Source organism: Astatotilapia calliptera, chromosome 15, assembly GCF_964374335.1.
Source record: "Astatotilapia calliptera chromosome 15, fAstCal68.1, whole genome shotgun sequence".
NCBI classification, from domain to species: Eukaryota; Metazoa; Chordata; class Actinopteri; order Cichliformes; family Cichlidae; genus Astatotilapia; species Astatotilapia calliptera.
In genome coordinates, this window is record NC_137436.1 from 18712321 (window position 1) to 18723796 (window position 11476).

Consider the following 11476-nt stretch of genomic DNA (forward strand, 5'->3'; position numbering starts at 1 on the left):
TGTGCCGAGCCAGTTCCACCTTGGTTCTTTTAGAGAATCAGCATATATTTCAACAAGTATAGTGACTCGACTGTTGATGGAGAAGAGAACTTGAAGGCTGAATCTGTTAATCTTTTTTTTCTATCGAGGTATGCCCAGCCATTTTGTGTCTTCTATTGTGGCTGTACATGGAACTGATTCTAGATTTAGTACCAACTTACTCACTCATCTGCTCCGTTATTAGGTACACCTGTTCAGCTGCTCCTTATTGCAAATCAGCCAATCACTGCAAGCAACTCAGTGGATTTAGGAATTTTGATGTGGTCAGGACAACACTTCTGAGGTTCAAACTGAGCATCACAACGGGGAAGAAAGGCCATTAAAGTGACTTTGAATGTAGCATGTTTGCTGGTGACTGATGGGCTCATCCAAGTATTTCAGGAACTGCTGATCTGGGAGTTTCCCCAAACCACCATCTCTAGGGTTTAGAGAATGGTCTGAAAAACAAACTATCCAGTGAGCAGCAATTCTCTGGGTAGAAATGCATTGTGATATCAGAGAATGGCCAGACTGCTTTGACCTGAAAAGAAGGCAATAGCAACTCCAATAACCACTCATTACACCCCCGGTATCTCTGAATCACACATTGAAGCAAATGGACTATATCAGCAGACCATTCTGGGTGCCACTACTGTCAGCTAAGAACAGAAAACTGATGCTACAGTTGGCAGAGACTCATCACAATTAGTCAATAGAATACTCTAAAAGCATACCTGATGCTCACCAGTGCTTTATGTAATATTGTAGGGTCTACCTTACAATATAAAGTGCCTTGAGGCAGCGGTTGTTGTGATTTGGCGCTCTATGAATAAATCGTATTGAATAGATGTGATGAGTCTTGATTACTGCCGTCACATTTGAATGAAAGCATGGCTCTATCCTGCCTCGTATCAAAGCTTCAGGCTGCTGGTGGTGGCGTAATGATGTTGAAGATGTTTTCTTCTATTAAGGTTCTTCTATTCAAACACCACAGCATACCCGAATATGGTTTGTGATCATCTTCATCCCTTTGAACCACCTCCTTCAAGCAGAATAACACACCGTGTCACAAATCATCTCAAACTGGTTTCTTGAACATGATTTGCATGTCCTCAATAGTCACCAGTTCCTAATCCAATAGAACACCTTTGATATGTGGTGAAACAGGTGATTCACACCATGGATGCGTGACCGTGCGATGCTATCAGTTTAAAATCTTTGATTAGTGTTTCCAGCACCTCGTTGAATCCAAAGAATTAAGTTATCTCTGAAGGAAAACCCAGGATTAGTAAGGTGTACCTAACACTGTGTCTAGCAAGTGCAAATAAGACTTGTACAAAACAGATTCAATAACAAAAGGCAGACAAAAACATAAGCATCTCTTTATTTTTATGCCATTCCAGCAACTGTGAAAGCCAAATATAATCCATCACTCAGATCACCCAAAATAAAATGTGCTTTTTTTTTAATTTCATGATTTTTTTTTTTCATCAAGAAAACAGACATTCATTTGCTTTATATTGTTGGAGTTTATTTTGGCAAAGCAGTGACTTTCCCCATTTAGTGTCAGTCACCAGAGGAGCCTGCACAAATTGTTAATGGAAACCAGCGGCAGAAAGCAACACATCAAAGTGGAAAGCACAGCCTGTATGTGCGTGCATATGTGTCGGTGTCATTAGTGCTCTGCTCCCTTCGGAGTATGTTCGGTACGATCCGATACTTATTTTACGTGCTGCACATGAAAACAGGATGTGTGTGTGTGTGTGTGTGTGTGTGTGTGGTGGGGGTTTACATCAGGCTTTGTGTGTTAATTTATGTGTGTGTTTGTGTTCTTAACACTGATGCCACGGGAAGAAAGCTGACACTTTAGCAGAGAAGTCTACAGTTTTTATGATCCACACACACACAGACTGTAGCTAGGTGATTTATCTAACAGGCTCAGGCGTTCTTCGTCTTGGTTGTCCGGGGTTCCTCCTGCATTCAGCTTTGATGCTGCTGAAATGTAATGCTGTGAAAAATGTTTGACTGCAAATCAAATGGTGAAACCACAAAAAGAAAAAACAAAGAAAAAACTAAAAATCCAGCGGTTAAAACGAACACAAACCAAAAAGGATGCAGACCTGGAAAACAAAAACAATAAATCTCTCTCCGATATTTCTGTGCAGAGCGTCAAGCAGTCTTTCCTCGCAGCCCCTCGGGGCCGTCATCAAATGTGGAACTCTAGTCCGTTGTTAGAATTAAACAAACAAACAAACAAACAAAAAAAGAGCACGTTTGTTATGCTTTGAACAAAATGTCAAGGGCTGTCCGACCCATTCCAAGTTTTCTCCAGGTTCAAACTTAAAAGGTGGATTATGGACTGCGTTCCTCTTCAAAGTTCATCCCTGTGAGAAACACATTTTAAATATTAGAACACACAAAAATTGAGGCAAGGTGCAAGAAAAACAAGCAGAAATCTTGCTGTCATGCAAACAGAGTTAAAAGAGGAGACCGCATGCAACATGTTAAGATAAAACGTCATTAGAAAAGTTGTTTTCATCTTTCAAAGATTATCAGATAAAGTAGTTGAGTTGAAGTTGGGTAATAAGCTTCCAAATTGGCAAAGCAGTCATGCTCCTGAAAACCAATCATGTGCCTTCAACCTGCTGTGATTTCAGCTCATTCCCTCATGTTTGAAACAGAGCAGAGTGCATTAATCAGGCAGCTTTTATTGAGACCAATTTAGAGCTACGGGGGTTAAAAGAAGATGAAGGAAACGTGCAGCTAGTTGGTATGGTATGGAAGAAGCAAAAAAATGTCAACAAGCAGCAAAATGCAGCCCCTTGTGATCCATTGCCTTGCTCCAAGCCACACCATTTCACCTTTGCCACTGTGAGAAGGAGAGAGGGGGAAGGAGAGGGACAAGGAAGTCACTTCCACCTGGACCACTGCTTGTCTTTGTCTGTTAAAGGCACATAAATCACCCCCATCAAGGGCTTCATTTTGGTGCTGCCATCCTCCATCTTGTCATATTGCTCCAGCATCTGATTTCCCCCCGCCGGTCCTACGGGCAGAATCAGCCGCCCGCCGGGCTTCAACTGGTCCAGAAGCTGAGGGAGGCAGAAGGGAGAGGCAGCGGTGGACAGCAAGTCAGCTTTAAAAATACATTCCAGGGATTCTATTTAGATACAGTCATACTGGATCAGATATAAAAACACACTAAATTAAATATGAAGCAGGTTTACAGTTTAGGTATCCAGCCTTTGTTGTAAAGTAAAGGGTAACAATGTGCTCAGCAGAATTCAGAGACACTCACAGCTTGGGGAACGGTGGGTGCAGCTGCGCCAACGTGGATGGCATCATACGGCGCCTCCTCAGTGTAGCCCAATCGCCCGTCTCCCACTGAAACAGCAGCAGAACGTCAGTCACAAGCTGTCGCACTGAAAACACTGATGGATGTCCCCACAGGGTGGGACGAGACACATTACTTGGCCAATGCTGCATCTGACATTTATAACAATTTACCTGATCTGAGAAGCCAGAAATAGCCGAGTAATGCTGATAAAACTGCATCTCAATATTAGTATATTTCAGTATTTTAGGGCTGGGAGTTACTTTCATATCACAGATTGCTTTTGTTTATTTACATTTATAGACTCAAAGGGTGTCTCTAATTTTACTTTGCCATTAAATATCATTAGTTGTGTTTTACCTAATCAATCAGCAGACAAATCTTTTTTTGGTCTGCTTCTTTTTATCTCCCAGTTGCGAGTATTTTGTTTTACCCGTATGTGCCGTTATTAACAGACTAAATACAGAAAGATTTCAGAATAAGGTCTGAAATCCAGGCTGCCCATCTATCAGACTCCACTAGTCGCTGCTGGCAACTGGCAACAGTTGTGCAACATAAAACAATGAAATCAGACTCATGGCAGAGCAGCTTCTGCAAACCTGAATCATGTGCATGCCATTTCTTCAGACCGAGTAAAAGCAAAACAGCTGCGCTGATGGTGAAAACCTGCAGAGGCCTAACCACAGAAAACCGATTAGGAATCCAAAAGAGAACTGATAAAGAATGCGACCAAGAAAACATAAATCAACAAAGGCACTGCTATTAATAAAACCGACAACCACCTGTAATCACATACAGTAAAAAGTGATTTACGAAATGGAAGACGAAACAGAGAAATGAAAAAATAAGCATCACTGCTCTTATTAATCCCCTCACTGAACTGCTCTTGAACCCCCCTTCAGAGGAGGTAAAAGTCCTCACTGCTCAATTATTTAGAGCTGCACGCTGTTTACTGACTGCTGCCTTTTTCTCCACCGGGGAACATTAAACTGTCTGCTGTTCGGTCGGATCAAGGAAGCAGCAGCCCTTCCTCAAAACCCACAAACGTCTGCTGAAAAAACAAAGATATAAAGCTTTCATCCGCGATGTCTTACCTATTAGCTTGACTCGGCCCGATGTTATCAAACTGGGGTCATCTTTCTTCACGTTGTTTATAGAATCATCTACCAGCTCTTTGATGTGATCGATTCCTATAACTTTCCCTTTAGGACCTACCTGTAAAGCGCAGAGGGATGAAGAGAGTGTGGGGGGCGCGCTCAGTTCAATCACGACGTTCACAATGTTCAACGCAGTCAATCTGATTGATTTTCATCGATTGGTTGACATATTAGTGGATCAATCAGCTCAATTAATCAACAATGCCACCAAAGAGAAGTCGTTTGTGTTTACCCGTCGCGTGTGTGGCTCACCATTCGTGCGAAGCAAACCGACAGGATCCCACTGCCGGAGCCGACGTCCAGAGCCTTCGCTCCCTCATACAACTGGTCATGTAGAAGCTCCAGGGCATAGGCGTGCTGGGGAGGCAAAACGAGACAATAGCATTTCAACCCATCACTCACACAGCACAGGCTAACACACGGTAATCCCAGCGCAGGCCATCTGTGAGGCTTGTTTCAGTTTTTCATGCTTAAAGTGGACCTATCCTGCTCATCCTCAGCTCTATATTTATTATTCTTGTAGCTTTGTACGATTCCTTCTGTCTGAAACAAGCCGTTTTAGCTCCTCTCCCAAGTCGAGATGATACTAATAGAAAAGGGCTATAAGAGGCTGCTGCCATGATTTACTGCCACAGACGCCATAAAGTTTCACGCGACCTTCCTGGGAACTACAGGTGTAAATGATTAGTTCTGCAAAAAAATAAATAACAATAAAAATAAATGAACAAAAACCTCAATAAAAAGCTAACATCTGGGAAACATCGTTCTCTGTGACATCATCCAGAACAAAAAGTAGAATAAAAACAAACAAACAAAAGAAAACCCTGGGCATGTTTAATGGGCATCTCCCGTGCCATCAACAGCAGCAAATAAGGAAAAACATAACGGATCCACTTTAAGCTTCTATTACTCGACTGAAACATGCCAACAATGAGCACAAATGCACAAAACTGTGAGGATTTGGTTAACTGCTACTGTTATCTACTAAAAATAGATGATTAGGAATGACTGAATGGGACCAAGCTTCACAATAACAACAACAAAACCATTCAAAGCTGTGATTCACAGGGAGCAGAAATGTCTGAAAGTCTTTAAAGTCCTACCATGTGTGGGGCGCTGATGGTCGCTTGATAGCCTTTTGGTTAAAAGACAGGAAGTAGGTTTGGTTAGTTTGAATCTCAGATCTCCGTGCGGCGATGCGCGAGCGAGTACACAAGCAGACGTACCTATTGACTGCGGCGAGTCCATGTAAGGGTGAAGCCTAGAGAAATGTGCTCGGTCTGTGACAAGCATGACTTCGTAGACCTTGTCAGATTTAATAATGCCATTTTCTGAGGAGGCAAAAAGAACAAGGTATATATATATTACATAATCCCGCAGCAGAATCAGACAGACAAAAAGAATGAAGGAGGACACAATATAGAGATATGAGACAGCAAATTCACAACAATAAACTACTTTTACTAGTACATAGCCTCATTTTTCCAAATCATGAACAGGACTGCTCTAACAAACTACTGGATTTTCATATTTTTGCATCACTGCAGTAAAGTATAGTAATTTATCAGGTATTTATTATTCTTCCTGGCTCAGAACAAAGTTTCAAGGGGGTGACTACACATCTAAGTACAAGCAGTCCACACAAAGTTAAAGCAAAACATCTGTGTTGCCTTACTCCAGGGAAATACGAGTATTTTCTGTTATTTCTGACCATTAAGATGCATAAACACATGCTTCATGCTTAAGTGAATTAAGCAATTATTCTTATCAGTCTGGTGATTTTAATTTGAGGGAAGGCCAAAACCCTTGTTTATATGGAAGACAAACACGCTTTATCAACCCATTAGGCATGTATGATCGTGTTTTTCAAAAAATATACCAAAGATGATCAGGAGAAAAAAGTAAAGAAATAAATCAGGATTACTGGCAAAATTACAATTATTTTGGTCAACACCAAGATCACTCACACATGTCTGGATGTTTGGAGCCATCGTGGGAAAATTTTTCTAATTTGGTGTTTTAAGGCAGAAATTAATGTTTACATGATGAAATGTGCAACGTGAAGGCTCAGCTCACTGCGTCCGTTTAGCTATAAACAGACGTCAGAGCAGGGAAAACTGTGGTTGTCGCACTGTGGGACCCAAAGCCTCTGCATTGGGGTTTGTACAACCAGGTGACAATTGCAAGGCAAAAGTAAGATGATGTTTTCTTATGCTTTCAGCTGCTCCTTTTAGGTGTTGCCTGAGCGAATCAGGTCCCTCCATCTCCATCCCTGGTTATGAAAATTTTTCAGTAAAATTCAACTAATTTAAGTGAAATTTAAGTAAAATTCAACTTGGATCTTGTTTTTAAGAAAAAAGTGGGGTAAAGTATACACCATGTTACATGAGAGCCAACCAGGACCAGAAAGACAGGTCATGTTTCTCCCATATCAGCTTGTCTTCATTGGCCCCTTCATTGGTTTCTGAAAGTAGAATGGGAGGCAGAGCCTTCCAATATGAGCTCCCAGTTTGACTTCAAGAGACAGACACCCTTCTTTACTTTTAAGGTTGGACTTAAAGCTTTCCTTTTTGACAAAACAGAGTTAGGGCTGGATCAGAGGAGCCTGAACCAATCCTTAATTATGCTGCAATAAGCTTGAGCTGAAAGGAGAGTTCCTATGACGCACTGAGCATTTCTTCTCGGGGAAGATAAGATGAAGGAAGATGAGAATGTGCATGATGACGATGAAGTTGCAAACCAAAGAAAAAAAAAGCAAAGAAAATCAAAGTAAGCATTTTTTTTGACTACTGTCAAAGAAGAAAATGCAGAAATTGCAGCCTAAACACAGGCTGTGACCCATATGTGCTGACCAGTATGTGTGCAGCAGAGAAACACCAAAGCTTACAGACAGGCCACCAAAGAAACAAACAAAAAAGCTTCGTGAAGAAGCGTCTTCACAATAATCCCTCCTAACGGGATCCTTTAGCAGTGAGTGCCAGAGGCAGGAAAAAGCCAACGACAGCCGGCTCTGCTGTCATCACCAACTCCCCTCACCCTCTGATCCATGAGCCACTTTAGGATACATTACACAGAAACAAGCTGCCAGGCGAACATCTACAACTAATATCGAATGGCTCATTTCAAGCCACGATCCTCCCATCCTTAATTATTCACCAAGCAAACACTCCAACTTCACACTGTTTCTAAAATTGAAACCCACAAGGTGAACAACTTAGAGGCATGCTTCACATTTCCTAGAGCACAGGACTAGTTGCTGAACTTTAAAGATGAATGAGTCATTCAGCATCAAACCAATAACCTTCTGACCGGTCCTGAGCGCTGACCAGGAGGACAGAGACAATGAAGAACTCAGGAATTAGCATGCGTCCTGCGTGTGACCTGCTTAAATGCAGCTTACGCAAACTCAGGTTAACTTCAAGCCATTCATGTGTCTAAATGGGTCAGTGTCCAGTTAAGTGGAGCGAGTAATGACCACACAGGTAAAACTTTACACTGAGCTGACTTCAGTTTGCACCAGACTAATACAAAATGTATTTTTTGTACAGATTCACTAAAAAAAGGGTTTTAATGCTAAGGCTAATTCAGTTAATTTGATGTAATTATCATTAAAAGGAACATTTTCTTTTCAGCAAACACCCCAAAATAACAAGCAAGTACATAGACTTTGGTTAGGTAAGGTAATCCTGACTCTTTTTATATGTTGTTGCTTTTTATGCTTCTATTTCCAGTAAGTGTTCCCAGTTAAATTCATAACACCATTAATATGGACTAAAGCCATATTAATATCACCAGGTGCAAGTTTTTGTTAATAATGAAACTTATCATCATGTACAATAATGAGTCCTGCAGCAGTTATAGAAACAAAAAATTAGCTGATGACTCAGTTATCATCAGGCTTCTTGAAGGTAAGGAGCTGGATCATTTCAAAAGTGAAAAGACATGATTTTTTTACGAAAAGGTCAACAGTCACACCACCAACACTTATCAAGGTGTCGAGCTACAAATATTTGGGTGTTTTTCTTGACAACAAGCTTGGTTTTGCAGAGGTTAAGGCTTGAAAAGGTCCAGCTAGAGCTCGGCATGTAAGCAAAATTTAATGTTAATGAGAATTTTGGCTTCCAAAGCTTATTAAAACAAGACAATTGCAATAAACGAATCACCGCGTCTTCTTCTGTTCCGCAGTAATTATGTCCTTTGTTTCCATCCATAAAAGCCCAAATCCACTGCCCAGCAGCCTGTGGCGTTTTTAGTTTAATTCATATTAATTAATTCAACTGAAAACAAATAAATGAAAGTTCAAGAAAAGAAAATTACTTAAAAGGTTGTAGGGGTTTTTTCCCCCCCAAGTATGAACCTTTAATTGGGCGTAGTTTTAATCGTGAAAAGGTTTTCCTTTCATGAATTTGTCAGTTTTCATTTGAGTTTTTATTTTATTTTATTGTTTGTTTGTGTTTTTATATATAAAACAATGGTTTCATTGTTGCAGCAAAGATAATGGAGTAATGGAAAGCTGTGTGGACTCATTTATGAACCCAGAAATATGTCAGGGGTGTTCCTACAGATTCAGAAATGTTGGCACCGGCTTCGGTCTCTTTAACTAGGATTTGATTTGCTCATGCCTAAATTTTTTTTAGTTTATAACACTGACACAAGAGGAGCTGGAAGTGTTCAAAACTTCAAATTGTCCTTTTCTGTCTGGCTTTTTCACTGAGAATGCTTTATAGACATTAATGTTATTTACTTCATTTATTTTAACTAATATTTTCCATCCTCTTTGGCTTATCCTTATCAGGGTCACAGATTGGGAGGGGTGCAATTCTGCTGATTTTTTTTTTTTTTTAAGCACTGCATGAGTTTATTTGTATTCACTGATTAGTCTGTTCCTTTTTCTAGATTTATTTCTATTTTATGATCTAACCAGGGCCTTTTTTTAAATATTTACTTCATTATTTAATCTATTTTGTAATTGTTTTATTATTTTATCTGCTTTAATGTTGTTGTACCTATTATATTATTTATTTTGTTGATGTTTCATGGGTTTTTCTCTTTTTCTGTCTCATCTACACTCTAAACTGACCATATCTCAGCTGCTACTTTAGCACTTCTGCGCGTTTTGCACACTTGGTATAATTGCTTCCCCCTTTCCTGTTATCAGTTTTGTTGTAGTCGTGTTTACCGTTTTTTCCCTGCATATTACAAATAAAAACCCAAAGACGTTTTGGCCATCCATCAAAGGAAAGTTACCAGGGTCGTGATTAAAAAAATATTTTTCAAAGATATTGCTACTAATAACCAAATAAAAGAAACATGCACAAACTTGTATTAAACAACCCCAGAACGACTGTTTGGAGTCAGAAAACCCCTGGTTTACTGTTCCTTTGTGAAGCACATTTCCCCTGCAAGGCCCAAACCACAGAGCTTTCGGCCAAAAGCTTAAAGCTTGTAATGATATGCTGAGCTGCAAAGCTTATAAATAGCCCTGGGAGATAACCTTATACCAGAAGTGGACTCTCTGGTCTACAGAAATGCATGTGGGAAACATGCCTGCGCAGAGCTGTCAGTGACTAAGTTTCGCGCTACCTCATGACAGCATGATTGAACCATGTGGGATTGATGGGATCGATCGTAGTAGCACTGAGTCACTGCTCCCACCGCAGCTGTGACACAGCAAGCTGCCATTTTCACTCACCCACCGATACGAACTGAGCTTTTGCATGCATAGCTGTCACTGCAATTCAGCGTGAAAGTGGACGACACACGGGCAGCCGTTAGTGGATGTGGGCAGGGCCGCTGCCGTTTGGCTTTCAGCGTCCCAAATGACGCACATAGAGCTAGCAGGCTAAGCTACCTTCGCCGAAAAGCTCTAGCTGCACAAAAATCCCTTGACTGCAAACAAAGGAGAGGTCATTTGAGTGTTAAGAGTTGGCTTGGTTATTTGCAAACGCAGCAAGGGATGCATCTTTACCTTGCGTGAATTGGGAAAGGGGTGGAGAGAGTTGCTGCTAGGTCAACAACAACATACCACATAGCTTAGCAACCAGCCAGCTTCTGTGCTAACCTTAAACGTCCAAACTAAACCATTTACAGGCGACGCACCTGCAAAAGCGTCGCTGCCGCCGCTTTTTTTAGAAAAACATGCAGACTCACTGCGGAGGTTGTTGACGAGCTCTGCGTGGCTGGCTCCTCCTGATTTCCAGGCCATTATTAAGCAGACTTTGCGGAGTAAGTAGACAGCAGCTGTCAGTGCCGCGCCTGCGCCGACCGTTTTGCCGATGAAGCTGACAACCTCCAGAGCGGACGGCGGAGCGGCGGATACGTCACCGGCCATCCGATTGATTTTTATTATTTTTTTTGTTGTTTTGTTTACGGCGAGTCCCCCTTTCAGACACACCCCACCACACACACAGCACTACCCTTTAATTCATAAAAGTTGATCTGTTTTATAAGATATGTGTCCAAGCACGGTGTTTGATGCAAGGGCAAAGCCACATTCCGCACTGTGCTTAACGCAGATTTGCCGCAGTTAGGACAGGTAGCGGCCGCTAGGTGGCGGGAAATAGCAAACAATGTGAGAAGCGCTGAATTTGGTCTCACTGGGTTACCGTAGTTACATACGACTTAGTAGGTGCCAGAGATGATCTAAGACAACTCTTCCCCTTCGAAATAAAACCTTTGTACACAAATGAGCTGATTGGCTAATTAGATACAATAAGAATGTACCTCTTCTTCCAGACAATAATGCGGAGATATTTTTCTATTTTTTGCAAATACGCATCGATAATATTTTCAAAATAAATAAAATATTTTTTAATGCTGTTTGGAATTTCTTAGGGAAACTATCATGCCTGGAGTCAAAATGGCAGCTACCTGCAATGTAGCTCACAGACCTTTGAAATCCCTAAAACTTACAGAAGAACATTTTATTGCAATAGACATAATTATCATTTTAATCCTCTCTAATATGATG

General features: G+C 41.0%; 1 protein-coding gene across 7 annotated transcripts; it reads right to left on the reverse strand.

The window, feature by feature from the left end:
• Nucleotides 1-1384: 1384 nt before the first annotated feature.
• Nucleotides 1385-10932, reverse strand: pcmt (protein-L-isoaspartate (D-aspartate) O-methyltransferase). Of its 7 annotated transcripts, none has more exons than XM_080289537.1 (8): nucleotides 10606-10932; nucleotides 5733-5837; nucleotides 5610-5641; nucleotides 4739-4863; nucleotides 4444-4646; nucleotides 3314-3399; nucleotides 2880-3107; nucleotides 1385-2402 (listed from the first exon to the last, which is right to left on the reverse strand). In XM_080289537.1, the coding sequence occupies exons 1-7, from the start codon at nucleotides 10835-10837 to the stop codon at nucleotides 2928-2930; spliced, it is 963 nt and encodes a 320-aa protein (XP_080145663.1). In that variant the 5' UTR covers nucleotides 10838-10932; the 3' UTR covers nucleotides 1385-2402; nucleotides 2880-2927. The 7 variants fall into 7 exon arrangements, with proteins under 7 accessions (XP_080145663.1, XP_080145662.1, XP_080145666.1 ...); XM_080289536.1 differs by having other exon boundaries at nucleotides 2938-3107; nucleotides 10606-10922; XM_080289540.1 differs by having other exon boundaries at nucleotides 4444-4564; nucleotides 4759-4863; nucleotides 10606-10914.
• Nucleotides 10933-11476: the final 544 nt, after the last annotated feature.

Coding starts and splice junctions, on each gene's coding strand:
- pcmt (XM_080289536.1), bottom strand. CDS start 10,837: ATGGCCGGTGACGTATCCGCCGCTCCGCCGTCCGCTCTGGAGGTTGTC. Junction 4,864..5,609: donor CCATCAGCGCCCCACACATG/GTAGGACTTTAA, acceptor TTGCCTCCCCAG/CACGCCTATGCCCTGGAGCT. Junction 3,400..4,443: donor GGGCCGAGTCAAGCTAATAG/GTAAGACATCGC, acceptor CTGCTGTTTCAG/TGGGAGACGGGCGATTGGGC.